Genomic DNA, 22,205 nt, shown 5'->3' on the forward strand with positions numbered 1-22,205 from the left:
AGTCGTGCATGACAAACATTCAAAGCAAACGTGAAAAGAAATTCATTTATTATGCTTTCTTTGAAAAAAGATTCGATGAAAAAAAAAGATTCGAACCAAAAAAAAAATCCGAAATTTCGGGAAAAAAAAAATTCGAAAAAAAAAAAGGTTTTGAAAAAAAAGTTCGAGCTTCCTTTGAAATGATTTGCTGAGATTTTCACTCGATGCATGATGTCATCACAACTTTATCAGACGGACTTTAAGTTACACGACGCGACTTCAGGAATACAGGTGATGATTTTCCTTTGTGGAAAATTGCTTGGCTGCTCTATCAGGACTCAGGAGTCCTTTCCATCATGATACTTTCTTACTCGCTTTGAGTTTGTGCCGACAGTAGGCCCTCATTGTGCTATTCATTTTGTTGCCCAAACTCATGGATCTCATTGCTCATGAATCAACATTTATCTGCAGACTTATGGCTCCTCGTCTGACTATTTTCCTAATGATATGGTTACGCAACACATCATACATCAAATCAGTCTCTCTGAAATACAATACATCTCTTAAAATGTTTGCTTTTTCAGCACTGAAGCCATTGTCTTTTTCTTTTCAAGGGCAGGTGAAAGAATATTTCAAACAATGGTATAATTTAGTGATAAAGCGCAGATGCAATTTTTTTTTTTTGAAAGAAACCATTACATGTACGTTAGGCGTGGCTTTTTCACTTCCAACTTGAAAATCTCCATAATTTGGAATAGTCTATTGATCTATTCGGTGGCAGAGGTTATGTTTTCACCCCTGTCTGTTTGTTTGTTTGTGTGCAGGACAGCTCGAAAAATTGTTGACGGATTTGGATGAAATCTGGTGGAGAGGTTGAATGGGCGACGAGGACGAATTGTTTTATGTGGGTGAAGATCCGAATACAGAAGCGAGAATTTTTTTTAACTATAATTTTTCAACATTCTTCACCATTGAGAGATAGGGCCAAAAACAATATATAGCAAGACATTTCAAAAAGTTGTGGATGGATTATGACAAAGCTTGGTGGACGAGTTGGTTAGGTGACAAGAACAAGCCGATTATATTTTGGTTCAGGTCTATCCAGGTGCCTCGAGAGCCAGCTCGGGGCCCCCACCCCCACCCTTTCTCACTTTTATAACTTTTTAAGGAACTTTCTTTAATGGAAAACCAAAAACTTAAAAACCAACAACAACAAATGGTCACTTTTATTTATCCATATGTTCGAAAATGAAGCAGATAGCGGGACGCTTGCAGTGATCGAGTCAATTCGCACCCTCGACTGTTGAACACTATTTCTCCATAAGATTGGCAAAGAAAAATACGTGTGAAGATGGTTAATAATTTTTGGACAAAGAGGAAACAAACCTATTTCTTTGTAACACACATTTCTGGTTAACAACCATTTTCTGTAAAGTTTGAAGCTGTACAAACAAACAGCGGTAAACAACAGGCATTTTAAGGCCATTTTCCCTGCTAGAGCGGGGGTTAGCCTTGCGGGCCCCATGACAATCTTCTCCATTTTGCCCTATTTTCTGCATCTGCGGTAAATGTTGTTTCGTTCCTGGCAAGGAAAGCAAAATCAGCTTCTGGGTTTAAATGTAACGACGAGGAAGTGAGGGTGAACTGATGAAGGGTTTCACTGTGCTGTATAAAAAAAATTACAGGAGAAGCTCGGGCCCCTCACCGGACCCCGGGCCCCGAGGCGGCGATCCCCCTGACCCCTCCTCTCGACACCCCTGGGTCTATCGGTGGGACACAAAACGTAAACTGTTCAGCCTGGCAGAGGTATTTGCTCTACCTGGCAGAGAGAGGAGTGCCATTCGAGTTACATCATATATTTGTGAAGTACCCCAGGGAGATGAGCCATTTTTATATGGACCTGTCTCAAGTCAATCAAAATGGCTCATATTTTCAAGGATTTCTTTTTTAAGAGGTTCAGGGCTCATGGAGGTGCTTGTACGCAGATCACATGTAAGAAAATACATCAGTAGACAATGATGACTACTCTTACATCCATTACAAGGACATTAGTAGCCAATAGCGACTACTCTTACAAGAACGATAAGGACATTAGTATACATTTGGATAAAAACACATCGTTTATGACTTAAGAGGATTTGAACCTGAAGTTCCCAAATCATCAACCAGGGACCCAAATGGGAATACTAACAGACAAAGAAATAGTGTGTGGATTATTAATTTATTTTTATTATTGATGATCACATTGCAATGCCAAGCAAGCCGATCAGGTCAGGTTTAGTGGTTTAAATTGCGAGCTGAAGGAGGAAGTACCTACAGTATGTACACAGGTTGCTGTAGTTTAAGTTCGCCTGAACTTTGAGCTCTCAAGTCTGGGTTTAATTCTCAATAAAAAATATATAAACTGTTGGATTGGAGCTTCATATGCAAGGTGTTGCATCACAAAGTGTGCTGCCTCTCCGATGGGTGTTAAGCACAGGATTTCTCTGCTGACTTTCGTTGGTGGGCATTGAATATCCCAGTGTCTTTCACGGGCAGTGAGCAAGTTATCGCCAACACCCTGCCAAATTCCAACCTACATCAGGGCTAGGCATAGGTCAGACCTGGGCAGCAGGTTCGTGAAAGACTTTGGCCAAACTTCTCCCATTGGCCAACCCCACATAAATATGGGATTAATGAGGCGTTAAAGAAGAGGGCGTAGTAGTAGTAGGAGTGAGAGTGTTGATTGGCCAGAGGTTTTAAATGTGCAAGATGTGATTCAATGTTTACAATTCCACATTTATAATTATCAGTGTTAGAAACAGTTTTGTAACAAGGTGTTAACCTGGATGATATTAAGCTGAATGATCCCACATTTTAACTCTAACTGGTAATTGTATCATGCATTTGTCACTAATTTTGGGTCTAGTCCAAGACTGGAAATATTTAATTTATTTATTTTACACTACGAGTAGTTGGGTCTTCAGCACAACGGTGTACTCATATTTTTCATCTGCTAAAGTGGTTACAAGAGATTTTTTTTGCTTTGCAGTGATCACCGTTAGGTTATTCGACGTCAATGCAAAATTAATGGTCATCAAGTGCAGCAGATATTGAGGACTCACATTTGATGTGTTAAGGAAGTTTCCAATTGCAAGAAGAGTAGCGAGGATGCAGCGCAGCGTTTTGTTCTCCTCCAGCTGCTCCATGCCTTGCTTCAGATCAGCAAGAGGCTCCACAATTTCCTGCACAGGCCATAAAAATATTTACATCAAAATATTTATGTAAATATTTAATAACAAGTACAAAAAGTTTTAATTAAAACAAAAGCCGCGTCGATGTTACACAATGCCTAGATGCAGCTGTGCCTATAACGTCGATGTTATAGGCACAGGACATTCCTATTGATTCGATTACTTGATGTTATTTTTGTGCAAAGTTAAAATATATCTCGGCAATTTCCCGTGTGTGGCGACGAATTTTTAATATATCTCGGCATTTTCCCGTCTGTTATTTCAGGCGGTGTATGACTGACCATGCCGCGATTTAAAAAAAATATATCTTGGCAATTTCCCGTGTGTGGCGACACGTGAACGAAGCTATGCTCCTCTCTCCACATTATTGTGACGACGTATAAATTAAATATTTCATCGTGACGATTGTCATCAAATGGACGAATTTTTAATATATCTCGGCATTTTCCCGTCTGTTATTTCGGGCGGTGTATGACTGACCATGCCGCGATTTAAACAAAATATATATATCTCGGCATTTTCCCGTCTGTTATTTCTGGCGGTGTATGACTGACCATGCCGCGATTTAAAAAATATATATCTCAATGGACTTGAAGTTACAGGCCTTTGAGAATTCATTTCGTTCTATAAAGGGCAACTTTAATCGGATTTTCTTCCCGTTTTTTTTCAACCGAGTCTAAAACTATGTTAGCGACTGTGAAAAATGAAATGATATATCGAATTTGATTTGAAATAAAACTGTGTGAGAGAGGAAGACACCACGGGCCTACAAAACAGGCCTCAAAGCTATGCGAGTTAATAAAATGGTGGATATTTGTTTATATGAAGCCTCTCCCAAAATGGGTGGAGCTATGGTTCCCAGAATGGGTGGAGCTTTGAGGTTTTGTCTTCTCTGCAAGAACAACAAGAAGAAGAAGAACAAGAAGAAGAACAACAACAACAACAGCAGAGGGCACTCTATGACCAGCGTCTGCGACGCGGCTAAAAATATATTTACACAGGCCATAAAAATAACAGGTCAAAAAAGGAGGGAAGGGAAGTGTAAGAGCAATGGAGTAGGAAGTGAAAGAAGACTGAGAAGATAAAGGAGCAAGGAAGGAAAAGGGTCATTTTTAGGGCACATGGAGGTGGAGAGGAGTCAAAGATTGATTTCATCATTCTTGATGAAGGCCCCTTGTTTCAGGAGCTGTTTTTCTAAACTATAGAGTTCGTAGAACACCTTACACTGCACAGTGTTAAAGATTATGATTGAATTGAAATAAAATGATGATTTTAAAGGTCATATAAAGAAAATCCGGAAATTTAGCACCATCGAAGCAGTCTTATACACCACCTTATTTAACATGCCAAAGTACTGCAAAACTAGAGGTTTTTGGAAATGGTAGCAAGACGATTTGTGTTCTCCAGTGTTCAAGTAGATAATTCAATTTGAATAAAATAAAGATTGTACAATGTTGTATAAATAAATTAATAATGGCATTTACCGCCGTTTTACCCGGCGTCAATTACATCACCCTACTGAGCATGCTAAATTAGTTATTTGTGCCTGTTGTTTGTGTCATTTATAACATCCTTAAAAACAGTAAATTTCCTGTTTGGAATGATTTTCAATTTTTTGGACTGCTAGACAGGGAGACAGAGTAAAAAAAATATTCCACACCTCTCTGTGCATGTGCGATCGGGACAAATTCAGAGCCAAAGTTCTGTGAAACGGGAGCTTCGTTTCCGACTCTTGTTCAAAATATAAAATTCAATTGACATGAAGTTGTTCCTTGATCAGAAACCGACGTGTGCAGATGGACCGACGGATGGACAGAAGTGAACCAATTGTTTAACCCCACTCTTCGCTTCGCGTGCGCAGGGATATAACAGCATTGCTGGATTATAGAGATAACCCTGAGTTATTATGCGAGGAATAACACGATTGTAATGCAAACTGCAAGAAATAAATTCCGAAAACAAGACGACTTTAACATGAGCATCTCCTTGTCTACATATGAATGAATGAATGAATGAATGAATGATCGTTTTAAGGCTATTTTCCCCACTAAAGCGGGGGCTAGTCTACATACGTAGAACTTGTCTACATAGAACCAACATTTTCCCAAAACTGAAGGAAAACAAACTTCTGTTTATTCCTCTGTAAGATCTCGGCTCATGGAACAGTGAGGTGACAAAGGGTAAACAGGTAATGTACTGACAGTGGAGCAGTATGGCCACAGTTGGCCGAAAAGCAAAGGAAAGATCGAAGAGAAAAGACGAAGAAGAGGAAGAAACACAGTAACCTCCACGTAAAAGGGTTGGGTTAGGTAGGGTTGATGGGAATAGAAGAGAAGGTGGGTTGGGATGTTGGTCGGCCGCCTGCTTGACGTTATTCAGGGAAGAGTGCGATTGAAACACTACTGGACTTGTTTAAAAAAAAAAGATGCAGGTACTTTACACCACAAGTAAACATTGCTCTACCTTCTTTCCTTTAATGATAATTAAAAGATTTAAGAGGGTAATTCAGAATGTCATAACTTCTTCATTTTTCCCATTCATCAGATCAATGATGATTGATGACGTTTTTCGTTACATGTGTCGGGATCCGTGGAGAGACGCCTTTTGACTATTACTACCTTGGAACTTCGACACCAGTTCTATGACGGTTTAGTCATGTCCAGATAAGCGAGAGCTGTTCTTCCCACCTTGTGGCAGTTGTTGTTCTGGTTTGAGGTGCATCTGGAGAGCTTCCTCAAGTGTGTCGTGCAAAGTCCTGCTGTGTTTTCCTTGGGGTATCTTCAAGGGGTTTTGCAGAGTCGATGGAATTCTTTTTTCACTTTAGCCTACTCTTGACGATGCACAGTATGTTTACGCAGGAGGTGACTCCATTCTGCTTGCTGTGGCTTTTCTGATACTTGGAGGGGAAATGCCGGAAAGGACGTTAGGCTGTTGACATTCGTTGGTCTCAGGCACCCCTGTGATGGATCAGCAGCTATCATTCAGCGAAGGGTCTAGTTTATTAGCATGGGAAGATCTTTCTTACACATGGCAGGGATATTCTTCTGTTCTGTTATCGGGCTAGTGCTGTGCTCGAAGGTGGAGGGATGAGCGTCCCATTTCGACTTAGTAAGCTTTCTGAGGATATCATTGTGAGTATTCACTTTAGCCGTTGTGTTTTCTACTTGCGCCTTATAAGACAAAGTTCGGTCTAGTGTCACATCCAGGTAAACTGGGTCGATGCAATGCATCAATGCTCTCCTCTCCTGTCCCAAATGATGATCAGTCTCTTGTTGGCGTTGTGCTTCCTTAAGTGATAAAGGGTGAATTTTGTCTTGGTCAGGTTAGCACGAAGCGGATTTACCTTGTAATATGAGAACGGTCTAGACAAAGCAGCTGTGAGATGACCATTAATTTTTACATACTCATAGGCTTGCAACAGCTATGGCAACAGCCATCAATGTACAAAAGGTTTCTGGGCCCTGGAGATATCAGGTGGTCTCTGGTGTAGATGTTGAACAGCCGAGGAGCGAGTACGCTGCTCCATGGCAGGCCAATCCTCCATCTACATCATCGGCTGTCTTCCATCAAGTGTGATATAGAATCTCTTATTCTAAGAAAGTGATTCCAAAATCCTTTTGAGTTGATTGTCCCTCAGCATCTGGTAGACCTTCGTCAATAGTCATCAGTGATGGACTGTCTCATAAGCTGCTGTTAGGTCGACAAATACAGCTCCAGTTGGCAAACAAACATCCTCTATGTGTTGGTGAGGTTGAGGACTTGGCCCACACAAGACTCGCCTTGTCTGTTCTGGAATGAGATTTTCTTCCACGAGACGCGTCAATCGGTTGAGGATCAAACGCTCGTACAGATTGTAGAGATGGCACAACGGTGATATTGGTCTGCAAATCTTTGAGTGTGTAAGCTCCTTTCCTGGTTTGAGGAATACCACAACACGTGCTTTATGCCATGTCTTTGGAATCCCGAAGATGAAGATGAACAGAACAGGTTGGTCACAATCGGGCTCTAATCTACTAGTGTACTATTAATAAGTATGGAAAGTATAAGGGATCTTTCATACTCCAATTAATCCTCTTCGATCAAACTTCTCTCACTCACAGGTAAGTATGTTCTCCGCTCCCGTCGAATTTTTGCTCATTTATTTCCTTGCTTCTAACGTCCATAATAAACATTTTGACCAACATTAAAATAAATAAAATACTTTCAATAAAAATCAAAATGGAGAAGGTTTGACTTCTCCTCCGCCTCTACACCCCTTACACACTTCTTCCCTTCCTTCCTCTTCATTCCATTCATCTCCCCCAACCTTTTTCCATGTTCTCAATTCCAGTCTCGTCTACAAATGCCCCCCACCCCCAAAATGGTTACACTGACGTCATTGTTTTAACATTGCTTGTGCAAATTGCTCCATCAGGAAATCATGAACTCCTGTTACAAGCATCACCTTTGCTCCTATACCCTTGGTGTCAGTAAAATTGACCCAACCAAAGCCAATGGAAGTCTGACACAACAAACCTGGGCAATATATAACCATCAGAGGCGTACAAGCCTGATGTGTTATGCCCACCAGAAAATTAAGATGGCGGCCATACTATTTTGGCTGCATAATATGGCCATGGTAGGTGGAGTCAAGCGACAAATGTGGGTGGGGTCCGACAACTGTCCCACCAATGCGTTTCTCTTCACAGCATCCATCACAGGCTCTATTCCCATCATCTTTTGCAATTCATCATTTGTCTTCCTCTCTCTCAACGATACTCCACACATCCACCGAACCATTCGCATTTCCACCCTTTCCAGCCTTCGTTGCTGCTCTACGTTCATTACCCATGTCTCGCTTCCATAAATCATAACACTTCTCACACATGCAGCATACACCTTTCCCTTCAGCTTCAACGACACTCCCCTCCTCTTCAGCACGCCACCAATAGTCAACATTTCAAAAGTCGACTCCCAACAAGAACCACAACAACCACAACAACAACAACCATGCAGAGCTCTTGTAGACCTGTAACACGTTGCAGGTAAAACAAAGTAAAGAGACGTTGAAACAAGCTATTTCTCAAGATGTCCCCCTGCTACAAGTTTCACAATTGTCCCATTGATGTGGTAGGGCCTTGATGTCGAGAAATCATTGGAACGGGTACACAACCATATCAAGGCATCTCCTTGGACATCTTCATCATTCGTAAACTTAATTCCACCCGGATGTTCAATGACAGATATTGATTGTACGAGGGATGATTTATAACTTTCAATCTCTGCTATTTGGCTATTCACCATGTGACGTTGAGCATTATCATGTGATGTTGAGCATGTGACATCCTGAGACAGCATAGCTGACCATCGTTTGATTATTGCTTATTTCACTTAATAATAATAATAATAATAATAATAATAATCATAATGTTATCTTACTATAATTCACCAAATGTCCATCTGTCCGTTCGAAGGTACCGCAAAAACGGCTGAACCGATCGCAACAGTATTTTGGGTGGGTATTCCAGGGAGCCCTGGGAGTAAAATAGGCTATATTGTTTTTCCAATTTTCCAATTTTCCAGTTTTTCCAAACACGATGGAATAATATTTACCGATATGAACAGTGAGGTGGCTTTTATTGAAATTCTACAAATACTGTTTAGATTTTGATGACAATTATGACCCTGCCGCGAATGCGGAAGTGGACAGACGACGGCAATGCACGGGTTTGATAATATCCAAATACAACCGACATTCAATCGTAATGTTAAATCGTTGAACGTTAATCGTGTTAATCGTTTTGTTAAAGTATGATTGGAATTGAGTGAATCCAATTACGATTTTGAATTCGTAATTGTATTCACCCAACCGTACGGAACTTCACATCAGGATTTAAATATTTGTTTATGTCACGAATGTTGTTAAAAGTTTATTTTTTTATATTAATTTTATTTAATTTGTGATTGGAGTTATGCTGTTTGGAATGAAAAAAGAGATATCGAGTTCGGGTGAATGACGAAATGCAGTGACGGTTTTACGTTCTAAACGTGAAATTCGCGGATCGCCATATGCAGATTCGCCATTGACTGGGAATGGAACACACGTACCTGTTTGTTTACGAACGGGTACGTTTTTCATGGAATTCCTTCACGAACTTGCTGTCCATGTCTGACGTGCGACTGAAGGTGCTACAGGAATGTGGAATTTATTGGTTTCATGCTTTAGCATTCACCGTTTCTGCATTGTCTGTTTGCTTATGGCCGTCCACACGTGCACAGCACGGGTACCTCACTAGTGACAGTAATGTGCATTGAGAATTTTCCTACGTTCAATAAATTCCATGGGGATGAAACAGTTTGAGGCCTAAACCACCATTGGCATAAGATTTCCAGGAGGATATCTGAACCTTGGATTTATTTTCAGTGATGGGAACCAACCACGAATGTCTCCAGTCCATGCCTGCATGCCTTGGTTAGACTCAGGTACTCTCCTCATGCCACAATCTTCTTCAAGAAATGACATCCCTTCTGCTGGTCGTGTAACAGGAGCTCTGTCGTTGAGTTACCTTTTGATAACATTTGAAGGCGCTTTTTTTTTTCTTTTTTTTTTTTTTTTTTGTATACTGAATCGAGGCTCGTGAAAGAGCTGACATTTACTTCACAAACAAATCAACCAGACAAACAAAATATATAAAAAGAGGGAGCGGAAGACAAGAGAAGGGGAAGCACACAAACACTTGAGAGCACACAACATTTGAGAGCAGGGAGATGTGTGGGAGCGAGAGGGCTTGAGGGGAGGAGGCGTGGGAAGGGGGGGGGGGGGGGGTGGGAGAAGTATAAAACACAAGGACACCAAGGACTTCCAGGACAGAAGTTGGTATTTCAAAAAAGTGGAATTGGGGTGAAATTAGCGGGGGTAGAAAACATCAAGGTTTTGGATGGGGAAGACAAGAGATGGGGTGAACAGCTGTTTTAAAGACCTGGAGGGTGGAGTGGGATTGAAGAGAGTGAGGGAGTTTGTTCCAGAGGCAGGAGAAAAGAGGAATGAAAGAGTGAAGGTGAGCAGAGAGTCTTGATTTTGGCAGTTTAACCAGAAGAGGGTTGCAGGCAGATCTTGTGCGACCTGTAGGAATATTTGGGGGACAGAGCCCAGAGAGAGCTGGGGGGGGGGGGGGGCAAAGCCAGAGAGGAGTCGGTAGAAGACGGAAAGACCACCAACCTGCCTGCGGTGAGTGAGTGAGAGGCCCTTGGAGTTAGCTTCATCGCGGGAGATTCCAATGAGTCTGAATGCTTTGGTTTCAACAGCGTGAAGACGAGCTCGGTGTGAGGCAGGAGCACCAGCCCAGAGGGGAGAGCAGTATTCCATTGAGCTGCGGATGAAAGCCTTGTATGTGGTGAGGAGCTCAGGTGTGCCAAGGAAGGACTTCGCACGACGGAGGATGCCCAGTTGGCGACTGGCTTTGGAGGCCAGCTTGGAAATGTGGTTTTCCCAGGAAAGATCATGGCAGATAGTGAGACCCAAAAGCTTGAGTGACAGAACTTCTTGGAGAGGATTATTCAGAAAGTGGATGGGAGGGTTGTCCAGTTGTCCAGTTTGGTACCCACTTTGCTCTAACCTTATCGAATTTAAAATGAAAATGAATGATAGTTTCCATACCTCCAACACTGACATCCAATTATTTTCTGTAATTTCACACACAGTAATCCAGCGATTTTCCAAAATGAAGTGTTTTCCTTGGATGACAGCGGTTTGTTGCATTGAGAATGCTCAAAGTTATGACTTATCATTCACAGACATTTTTGAATTTCCTGCACTGTTTACACCAAAACGACATGAAAAACGTGAATCACCAAATTGTGCAGACAGTCTCTTGTGGATTTCAGCTGGCTTGATGTTCTTCACAAGGAATTTAGTGATATGCCTGTTTCACAACACACGTGACTACCGTACATCAGTCGCCACATTGGTTTTGCCAAGAAGGATCTGATCAGCAATGATGGCACTTCCTGTAGAACTTGTTCAGGAGAGACAACATCTCTCCTTGTCTTGTGCTCTATTCTCTGTGCAGATCGTCGGTTCTGCCAAACCAATTTCCTGGCTATGGTTACAATCCGAGACGGGTCATCGCTTCAATGAAGGACACTTAACTGAGTGTGCAGAAATTTGTAATTTGTTCAGGGTGCCTACTCTTCAGGAAGGACACAGTGCGGATATTTGAGGTCCACCAACTAATGCTCATAGATGGGACACCCGATATACCGTCGATCCGAGGAATGGCCTTTCCCTGCCTGCGAAACACCGGGATGACAGTTTATAGCCGGTCCGGGATTCAAACCCAGGAAAGAAAGCTTGGAGGTAAGTGTAAATACCTCTAGACTTGTGCCAACCTGTGGACAACATCATTACACAAGATTTCAACATTGAACAATCGCTCTTACATCTTCTACTACAGACTTGGCATTTAATGTGGAATACTTTTTTTGTGGGGGTGAACTTACTTTTCAAGATGACTTGGAACCAAAAGTTCATTGGAATTATGTTGAAATTATTCTAGATTTTGTTAATGTGACCTTTAAAAGAAACAAAAACCACATTTGACATATCGAAGCAAATAAATTGATCCTTGAAAGTGATGTGAACTGATATCGAACTCAATTCATGGACAGTACTGTGTTAAACTTCTTTACGTTTTCCAGAAGTATCTCTTTATTTTGCACATTAGCCAAAAAAAATTTCAACAAAAACAAAAGCTAAATTATGACTGGGATTACGGACAGTAAAATTGCAGTTCAGTACTTCGTGTAACCCCCACGAGCATTCAGGAGCGCACGTACACGTCGAGGCATGCTGTTCACGAGATTTGCCAAGGTTTGGACAGGAATCGCTTGCCATGCAGTGATAATAGTCTGCTGCAATTCACGCACAGAGGTAGGCTGCTGGTCCAAGTTGTCGATTTGATGCGTTAATTCTGCCCACAAGTTCTCTATCGGATTCATATCCGAGGACATGGCAGGCCACTCCATATGCTCTACACCACAGTCAGCAAGAAAGTGTTGGATCATGCGAGCACGATGAGGCCGTGCATTGTCATCTTGGAAGACAAAGTTTCCTCGAAAGGCTGCACGAGCAAATGGAAGCAATGTTTCTTCCAGAATGACCCTGTACTTGAACTGGTTCAGGTTTCCATTCAGAACAACCAGGTCAGTTTTGCCCCCTGCATGAAAAGCAGCCCAAACGGTCACCCCACCACCTCCAGCTTGGACTCTTGGCACTATACAATCTTCGTTGTGGGCTTCATGCACTTGTCTGCGCACTCGGACGCGGCCATCTTGACGATAGACCAGAAATCTAGACTCGTCACTGAAGGTCACGTGATTCCAGTGTCCTGGCTGCCATTGACGGTGCTCTCTGGCCCACTGCAATCGGTGCTGGCTGTGTTGTCTGGTCAGGCGTGGCTTTCTCAGGGGATGCCTGGCACGATAGCCTGCTTGAACCAGTCGTTGGTTGACTAGCCTTCTGGATACAGGCACATTTGTCAGTTGCTGCCACTCAGCCCTAAGCCGATTAGCTGACTTGGTACGGCCATTGCAGACTAACCGGTGCAGCTGGCGATCATCTCTCCTTGTGGTTCTGCGTGGACGTCCTGGCCTCGGTATTGGAGTAGGGACACCCCTCTGAGCATTTAGTTTCAGGATCTTTGACACCTGACCTTGAGTGATGCCATACTGCCGAGCAATAGCACGTTGTTTCATGCCAGAATTTCGTAAAGCCACCACTCCATGACAAACAGCATTGTCAAGTTGACGGACCATCTCCAGAGGAAGCGGCAATAACTTTTGTAGACGTGCAGCAGTTGTTTTCCACGAATACAGAATGCAACAACCCTTATATACCCGATTGTGAAGCCAATCGTCAAATGTACCTGTCCTTACATTTTGTCACGCCACCTGTGATATAATCCTGTTATTGACTTCTTAATGCGAAAGACAATCAGTGGCATGGTTCTTTCAACAAAGACATCACCGAAGGGTAAAAGAAACTCACCAGATTGATATACTGAGTTCATAAAGTAAACCCGTCAAGAAAAAAAAAAATCCATATTAAATGCCAAGTCTGTATATAAGAGAGTGTCTGTATGTGTGTCTGTGTGTCGGTGCATACAGACACACTTTCTGTGTGTCTGTATGCCGCCATTTTTCTCAGAGATGGCTGAACGGATCTTCGTCAAACTTTCAGAGGTTCATCAGTGAGGGCCTGGGAGTGTTTTAGGCAACAAATAAATAAATAAATAAAATTAGTTTTTTTGTTTTGTTTTTTAAATCGCTCGATAGGGCCTAAACTTTTTTGATCAATGACAGTTATATACAAGTACACATTCGCATAAATAAATACAAAACAATCACCAGACATTTGAACACAAATAAATCAAACAATTCCGGAAGCAGTCGAAGTTGGTGGTAAAGCTTTTTCTTCTTCTTCCTGAATGTCATCATACTTAACTCAGAAACGTGATGAACGGCACATTCACCTGCACTGCATATATTCAACGAAACGGTAAAATTCTGATTTGACATTTGTGATGGAGTCTGATTTGGATGTAATTGCTTTTCCATTATATTTTCCCTCATTTCAAATATGTTAATGTTTCTTTTTCGCTTGAGCAACGCCGGGTACTCCAGCTATAAACACTTTTATACTTTACTCGGGGTACAAATACAAATACAACTTTGTCTGGGGGGTAACATAGGCTATGTGGCTGCGGCCTCTTTCTGGGGCGTGGGAGACCGGGAGAGGGGCGTAAATTCTCTATGTAAATGTACCGTGTAGCGCCACCTGGTGATGGTGCCCTCTATTACAATTTCCTATTTTGGACACTTACAATGTCTCTATGTAAATGTATTTTTTGGACACTGTGCAATACTGATGTTATGAAGCACTCTTTGCACGGAGAAATTTTTCCTCCTTCCCTTCCCCCCCTGCCCCCCCCCCCACACTCCCCCGAAACGGAAGGGCCTGTCAAAGCTACCACTCCCCCCCCCCCCCCAGCAAAAGATGTATATGTAGTACATATTTCCCCTCCATCTCCCCTCACCTCCCCCTTACACTCCACCCACTCCCTTCCTCACCCTTCCTTCTCCTGCTCCCCCCCCCCTCCCTCGCCCCCTCCCCGGCAACGCCGGGTACTCCTGCTAGTTGGACAATAAAAAATATTCACCTCAACTTTGATCGCCCTTGTGTTAATCAGGAATTTATAGCCCCCGTTGGATATAGTCCAAAATGGGGGCTTATGGATTGGGTCTCGGCCATACAAGCGTGCATGCGTCCACAACCATATCTCGGAGATATATGGATCGATTTTGATCATACTTGGCACAAAGACAACACATGATGGTATCAATAAGCATATCATTTTGTTTCGTGATGCGATCAAAGATGGTCGACTTGCGGCCATTTTAGTTGTAAAAAACCCGATATTGACCACGCCTCAACAATTTCTCGGAGATCCATTTACCGATTTTGTTCAAACTTGGCACAACCACAGCACATGAGATTATACAAATGCAGAAGATTTTGTTTTGTAATCCGACCAAAGATGGCTGACTGACGGCCTTTAACTCTGCACAGCAAAATTACTGTAAACCATGGGGGCTATGACCATTTTACGTCTTTTTCTTCTTCTTTCTTTAATAATTCCATGAAAACCCAGCCTAGAGACCTAGTGAGCAGGAAGTGAATGAATGAATGAATGAATGATCGTTTTAAGGCCATTCTCCCCGCTAGAGCGGGGGTTAGCCTTGCGGGCCCCATGACAATCATGGTTCCCTATTTTGAGGCAATGTTTTTATGGCCGGATGCCCTTCCTGACGCCAACCCTTGGTCACGCTCTTACGATGCGCAGGGATACGGTGTACCTATTCTAAATCGGGGTACACACCGTGATCATTCATCCCAGCAAGCTGGTACTCAAGTGAGCTAGTGAGCAGGTACTAGTGAGCAGGAAGTATCCAAAGTTAATCATGTACAGTATATGGAAAAGTTATCATTAGTGGAAGGGATGGCAATTAGTTGTTAATGCTATAAGTCAACCACCATGTGTGGAGATCTGCTTCAGATATAAACCAGATCACGTGGGGGAGGCAGATGAACCCCACCTTCAATGTCATGAATGAGCCAGCTGGGTTTTCACTTGCAATGACATGGCAATTCTCTTGAGACCAGGCTCAGTTTCTAACTTTAATTCAAAATCCTCCACAATGCTACTTATAGGTGGGTCCACACCTTTTACACCTGGGATATCAGTCCAATGAACTCAAGAAGTTGAAATCAAGAAGAAAAGAAAACGGAAACAGAGAAAGTATTTTACATGAAGGAATTTGTTTTGCCAATAAGCGTATAGGGGGGCAATAAAAACAAGGAGCAAATATAAGGACGGTGAAACATTTCAAAAGAAAGTAAATATGTACATTCATTCATGGGACAGTGAAACAGCAAAAAAAAACAAAAAAAACAAAAAAAAACTTTCCCATGACCTCGAAGAGAAACTTAACACGTTCAACCTTAAAGCAAAAGGTGAAGTGACATTTGTGTCTTTCTATGTATTTTCCAACCAGTATCTCAAATTAGAGCTTGCACGATGGCCTGGAGGTGCGCACACTCACCTCTAAGCTATCTAGCCTGGGTTTGAATCCCGACCCAGCTATAAACTGTCATCCTGGTGTTTCACAGGCAGGGGGAATCATCAATGTGTGTGACGTCTCTCGGATGGACGTTAAATTTCTCTCGTATGGAAAAATACAAATTCCTGCCCTAACTACTACGAGAAAGGCAATGGCAAACAGCCTAGTGTAAACAACCCTTGCCAAGAAACTGCCCCGGCAGCACCGATGCTCTGTAACGGAGTATGGTACACCAGAATCTCAAACTCATGTTTGACTCTCACCCAACCACATCGATTGAGCTTTGGAATACAAGTGTTTTTGGCTTTGAAATCCATCAGAGTCGGATCACAGAGAAAGGTATTGATGGTAAGAGTAGGAAGGATGGCAGCTGCTTCGTGTCCCTTTTGTTCAATGTGTGGATAATTATTTTTCCAAGTTCTTAATCGCCATTTATATTTTAACCTTCCAGCAATATGAGAATACATAAAAGGGTTGCAGCTTTATTTGGCAATTATTTTCCATTCAGTTAAAAAAATGTTTTTCCCACCTCGGTTCTTGCTCAAGTTGTGTTCCCCAGTCATGTCCCCTTTCTCAGCATGAAAAAAGTACTTGCACCAACTCTGTCAATTGTCTTCAAATAGTAAATACCAGTACCGTTGACGTTTATTTCCCCCATTACCCCTTCCCAAACCAACCCTCCGACTTGCTGGTTTCAGGGTTTCCTGCCCTCCTCTCTGTCTTCCTCTTCTGGCCATTCCCTTGTGCCCAATTGTTTCCCCACTATCCCAGTGTCAATGCAGCCTTGCTGTTCTACGAGCCACGTACTTGCAGAGAAAACAAGGAGTACAAGCCTTACGCCTAGGTCCCCGGTCGGTGAAGTGATGTGAGTTGACAAAGTGGAAGAAGCAAGGCGGCCATCTTGGATTTTGACGTGGCGACCCAATTTTCAATAGCGTTCTTCCTTATGCCGAGATACACCCACACACCAGATTAGAAGTTGGTACTTCGCTTATTTTTCAAGATATTTCGCTCACAAGGTTTTTTTTTTTTGTTTTTTTTTTTTGTATACTGAATCGAGGCTCGTGAAAGAGCTAACATTTATTTCACAAACAAATCAACCAGACAAACAAAATATATAAAAGAGGGAGCGGAAGACAAGATGGGGAGAGAAGGGGTAGCACACAAACATAACATTTGAGAGCAGGGAGATGTGTGGGAGGGAGAGGGCTTGGGGGAAGGAGGCGTGGGAAGGGGGGGGGGGGGGGGGGTGAGAGAAGTATAAAACACAAGGACACCAAGGACTTCCAGGACAGAAGTTGGCATTTCAAAAAAGTGGATTTGGGGTGAAATTAGCGGGGGTAGAAAAGATCAAGGTTTTGGATGGGGGAAGATAACAGATGGTGGTGAACAGCTGTTTTAAAGACCTGGAGGGTGGAGTGGGATTGAAGAGAGTGAGGGAGTTTGTTCCAGAGGTGGGAGAAAAGAGGAATGAAGGAGTGAAGGTGAGCAGAGAGTCTTGATTTTGGCAGTTTAACCATAAGAGGGTTGCAGGCAGATCTTGTGCGACTTGGAGGAATATTTGGGGTACAGAGCCCAGAGAGACCTGGGGGGGCAAGGCCAAAGAGGAGTCGGTAGAAGATGGAAAGACCACCAACCTGCCTGCGGTGAGTGAGTGAAAGGCCCTTGGAGTTAGCTTCATCGCGGGAGATTCCAATGATTCTGAACGCTTTGGTTTCACCAGCGTGAAGACGAGCTAGGTGTGAGGCAGGAGCACCAGCCCAGAGGGGAGAGCAGTATTCCATTGAGCTGTGGATGAAAGCCTTGTATGTGGTGAGGAGCTCAGGTGTGCCAAGGAAGGACTTCGCACGATGGAGGATGCCCAGTCGGCGACTGGCTTTGGAGGCCAGATTTGAAATGTGGTTTTCCCAGGAAAGGTCATGGCAGATAGTGAGACCCAAAAGCTTGAGTGACAGAACTTCCTGGAGAGCATTATTCAGAAAGTGGATTGGAGGGTTGTCCAGTCGGTCTTTTCGGAGAGACATCGTAAGAGTGTGAGATTTGTCAGGATTGAAAGACATGTTCCACTTGTTTGCCCAGTCTGTGATTTTGTCCAGGTCTGCAGAGAGTGAGGAGGCTGCAGACTGCCGATCTGAGGGATGAGGAATGGAGCGACAGAGAGTAGAGTCATCAGCAAAGAGATAGAGAGGATTTTCAAGAGTCAGAGAGATCATTGATGAAGACCAGAAAAAGCACAGGGCCCAGAACACTGCCTTGGGGAACTCCAGCCAGAACAAGAAGAGGAGATGAGAGAAACCCATTCAGGGCCACACTTTGACTATGACTAGAGAGGAAGTCCGCCAGCCATGCGTGGAGATTTCCATGGATACCAAAGGAGGAGAGTTTGGTGAGCAGAGCGGGGTGCCAGACCGTATCGAAGGCACGTGATATATCGAGGGAGACAGCTCTAATTTCCTGTTTGGCATTGAGGACCTCCATCCATTTTTGAGAAAGCAGAAGCAGCATGTCCAGAGTAGAGTGACCAGGTCTGAAACCAAATTGATGATCAGAGATCAAGCCATTGGAGAGGAGGAAGGATTTAATATCTGAAGCAATGATGGATTCCATGACTTTGCTGATAATTGGGAGAAGGCTGATTGGCCTGTAGTTGCTAGGATCTGTTTTTGCACCTTTTTTGTGCAAAGCGGTGATGTTGGCTGATTTCCAAGCAGATGGCAGATGATCTTGAGCAAAAGAGAGGGTGAAGAAAACCGAGAGAGGGAGTGAAAGAGCGGAAGAACAGGATTTTAGTACCCGTGGGATGATGCCGTCAGGTCCAGTTGCAGAATCAGAGTCGAGGGTTGACAGAAACTTTTCCACCTTGTCAGGAGGAAAGGACACAGAGTCCAGGAGCAGCTGGGTACGACTGGGTATGGTGGGTACAGAGAGGGATGGGTTTGGGACACAAGATTTAGAGGCAAACACAGAGTTGAGGCATTCAGCTTTTTCACGTGCGGAGTCAGCCGTGTAGCCGTTTGAGGTGAGGGAGGGGATGGAGGGGGAACAAACACCAGAAACAGATTTGACCAGATGCCACCAGGATTTGGAATAGGGAGACAGATAAGAGAGTTCGGTCTTGAGAACGGAGAGATATTGTTTCCTGGCTCTCCTGAGGGTGGACACACACTTGTTTCGGGCTTTGTGAAAGGAAATGAGATTTCCTTCCGTTGGATTTGCTTTCCAGGAGACGAAAGCAAGTTGTTTCTGGGCAACAGCCTCACCACAAGATTCCGTGTACGTGTACCATGGACGGGAGGAAGGGTATGACAACTGAAGACGAGATGGGATAAATCTGTGCATGAGAGAGAGCAATTTACTTTGGAAGAATTCCCAGGATGAGTTGATGTCAGAGGCGGTAGAGATGGGAGACCAGTCCAGATGATTGATGGCTGCTTGAAGACCGTGCCAGTTGGCCCGAGTGAAATGCCAGACTCGTCGACGCTGAGGAGGCTCTCTGAGAATGGTCAGAGAGATGTCCACTTTAACAAGCACATGATCAGATGAGCCGATTGGAGCAGAAGAAGAGCAACAGACATTTTCAGGGAAGTTAGTCATAACCAAGTCCAGAAGAGAAGATGCTCCGTTGACTGAGATCCGGGCCGGGAAATTGACAGATTGTGTCAGTCCCAGTGAGTCGCAGAAGTCCTTTGCTGAAGAGCCATGGCTGGTGAGAGAGGTACCCACACCCAGCCAACTGGCATGGTGACAATTGAAATCACCACATATGAGGAAGAGAGAGTTGGGATGGGTAGATAGAAGTTGGTCCATATTGTCAGACAGCGAGATGTAGATGGAGTCATCACTGTTTGGTGGACGGTACAACACACATATGAACAAAAGGTGGGAGCGAAGGGGAAGCCGTAGCCAAAGGTATTCCTGGGGGTGAGGTGGAGAGAGGGCAGTGCAGGGCGAGTGAGGAAGAGAGTTTTTTATAAAGATAGCAACCCCACCTCCAGGACGAGGCTCAGGTCTATCATACCGGAGGAGGGAGTAACCTGGGAGAGATACCAAGGAATCAGAGACATCATGAAGGAGGAAAGTTTCTGTTAAGCAGATTACGTCTGGTTTGTCAGAAGCAACCTGTATGGAGAGATCAGTCAAGTTTGAGCGAAGGCCCCGGTTCTTTGAGATCCATACCGTTAATGAAGAGGAAGGGGGAGCATCGGATACAGAACAGGGGGGGGGGGCGGGGTAGGGTAAGATGTGGAAGAGGAGGAAGAGGTAGGGAGAGCTGTTGAAGGTGTGTCAGAGATTTCAGAATAGCTTGGAGAAAGGGAAGAATGGGGCGGACAAAAGGTTTGATGGTGATTGGGTGAGGCACAGTGAGGTGTTATTTGAGGAGGAGGAAGAGCGAGGCAGAAGGTTGGGGGAGATGAAGGTGAAAGTTGGAAGGGGGAAGAAGAGGGGAGGACGCTTTGAGGAGGAGGGGTGAGAGGGGAGTCTAGGAGGGGAGGAGCGAGGGAGAGTCTCGGAGGGGAGGGGTGTGGGGGGAGTTTAGGAGGGAAGGGGAAAGGGGGGAGATTTGAAAGGGATGGGTGATGGGGAAGATTTGGAGGGGAGGGGAAAGGGGGTAGATTTGGAGGGGAGGGGTGATGGGAAAGTTTTGGAGGGGAGGGCTGATGGGTAAGTTTTGGAGGGAAGGGGGGATGGGGAAGATTTGGAGGGGAGGGGAAAGGGGGAAGATTTGAAAGGGATGTGTGATGGGGAAGATTTGGAGGGGAGGGGCAAGGGGGAATATTTGAAAGAGATGGGTGATGGGGAAGATTTGGAGGGGAGGGGCAAGGGGGTAGATTTGGAGGGGAGGGGTGATGGGGAAGTTTTAGGGGGGAGGGGTGATGGGGAAGTTTTGGAGGGAAGGGGTGATGGGGAAGATTTGGAGGGGAGGGGCAAGGGGGAAGATTTGAAAGGGATGGGTGATGGGGAAGATTTGGAGGGGAGGGGCAAGGGGGAATATTTGAAAGAGATGGGTGATGGGGAAGATTTGGAGGGGAGGGGCAAGGGGGAATATTTGAAAGAGATGGGTGATGGGGAAGATTTGAAAGGGATGGGTGATGGGGAAGATTTGGAGGGGAGGGGCAAGGGGGAATATTTGAAAGAGATGGGTGATGGGGAAGATTTGGAGGGGAGGGGTAAGGGGGTAGATTTGGAGGGGAGGGTTGATGGGGAAGGTTTGGAGTGGAGGGGTGATGGGGAAGTTTTGGAGGGAAGGGGTGATGGGGAAGATTTGGAGGGGAGGGTTGAGATTGGATTTCGAAAAGTGTACGATTCATGGGAAACGAACATTTATTGCAAAATGAATTTCTTGAGACCTTCGAGTCAAAAATACGTTTGAGGACGCTGGAGGGGGGGGGGGGGGGGGGTGGAGAGCAGGGGAGTTTAGGGAATGTATGAAAGAGGCACTGTAAGAGATGGAATTTTTTTTTGGAATGAATAGATTTGGTGAGTAAGTCGAAAGCATCCTTTTATAGAAGAAGAAGAAAAAGGTGTTATAATATACGACAGAATAGTTCTTCAGGGGAAAGTTTAAACATTTTTAACAACGTGATCACGAACAACGTGGTCGAAGAACGAACGAGCAAATAAGAACAACGAATAAACGAATTAGAGCAGAGAAGGGGAAATTTTTTTTTTTTTTTCTGAGCTGAGATTTTAAACAAGGAAGTATGGGGTGAAAGACTGGGACAAAAAACAGGGAACGAAAGTAATTGCAGCGCAATCGACGAACCGCTGAGAGAAAAACAAGGCCCCAAGGTTGGACACGGAAACCTACTAGGCCTCAGAATACGCGACACGAAATAACCGACGATTTTGTATGCAGGTACGAAAAATCAACACCAAGAATCTTACCAAAGACACACCACAAGTACACACACTGAAAGACAGATACAGCCACGACAAAAACACAACTGTGAAAAAATTACTTAAATTTGAAAGCGTGAGCGCATGGACAGCCTCGAAAGAAACGTTCAGACATACATGGCGGCGGCCATCTTGGATTTTGACGTGGCTACCCAATTTTCAATAGCGTTCTTCCTTATGCCTAGATACACCCACACACCAGATTGGAAGTTGGTAGTTCGTTTATTTTTCAAGATATTCCGCTCACAAGGTTCAGACATACATGGCGGCGGCCATCTTGGATTTTGACGTGGCGACCCAATTTTCAATAGCGTTCTTCCTTATGCGTAGATACACCCACACACCAGATTAGAAGTTAGTAGTTCGTTTATTTTTCAAGATATGTCGCCCACAAGGTTTAGACATATATATGGTGGCGGCCATCTTGGATTTTGACGT

At 44.0% G+C, this 22,205-nt stretch overlaps 1 protein-coding gene across 3 annotated transcripts in view; it reads right to left on the reverse strand.

The window, feature by feature from the left end:
- LOC137422041 (FH1/FH2 domain-containing protein 3) overlaps positions 1-22,205 on the reverse strand; it is a 375,404-nt gene that overhangs the window by 19,234 nt on the left and 333,965 nt on the right. For all 3 annotated transcript variants that reach the window (XM_078772994.1, XM_078772993.1, XM_068108729.2), the window contains one exon: positions 3,084-3,203. In XM_078772994.1, coding sequence (XP_078629120.1) covers positions 3,084-3,203 — 120 coding nt within the window. The remainder of the gene's footprint in view (positions 1-3,083; positions 3,204-22,205) is intronic.

Source organism: Myxine glutinosa, chromosome 2 (assembly GCF_964187855.1).
Source record: "Myxine glutinosa chromosome 2, kmMyxGlut1.1, whole genome shotgun sequence".
Lineage (NCBI taxonomy): Eukaryota > Metazoa > Chordata > Myxini > Myxiniformes > Myxinidae > Myxine > Myxine glutinosa.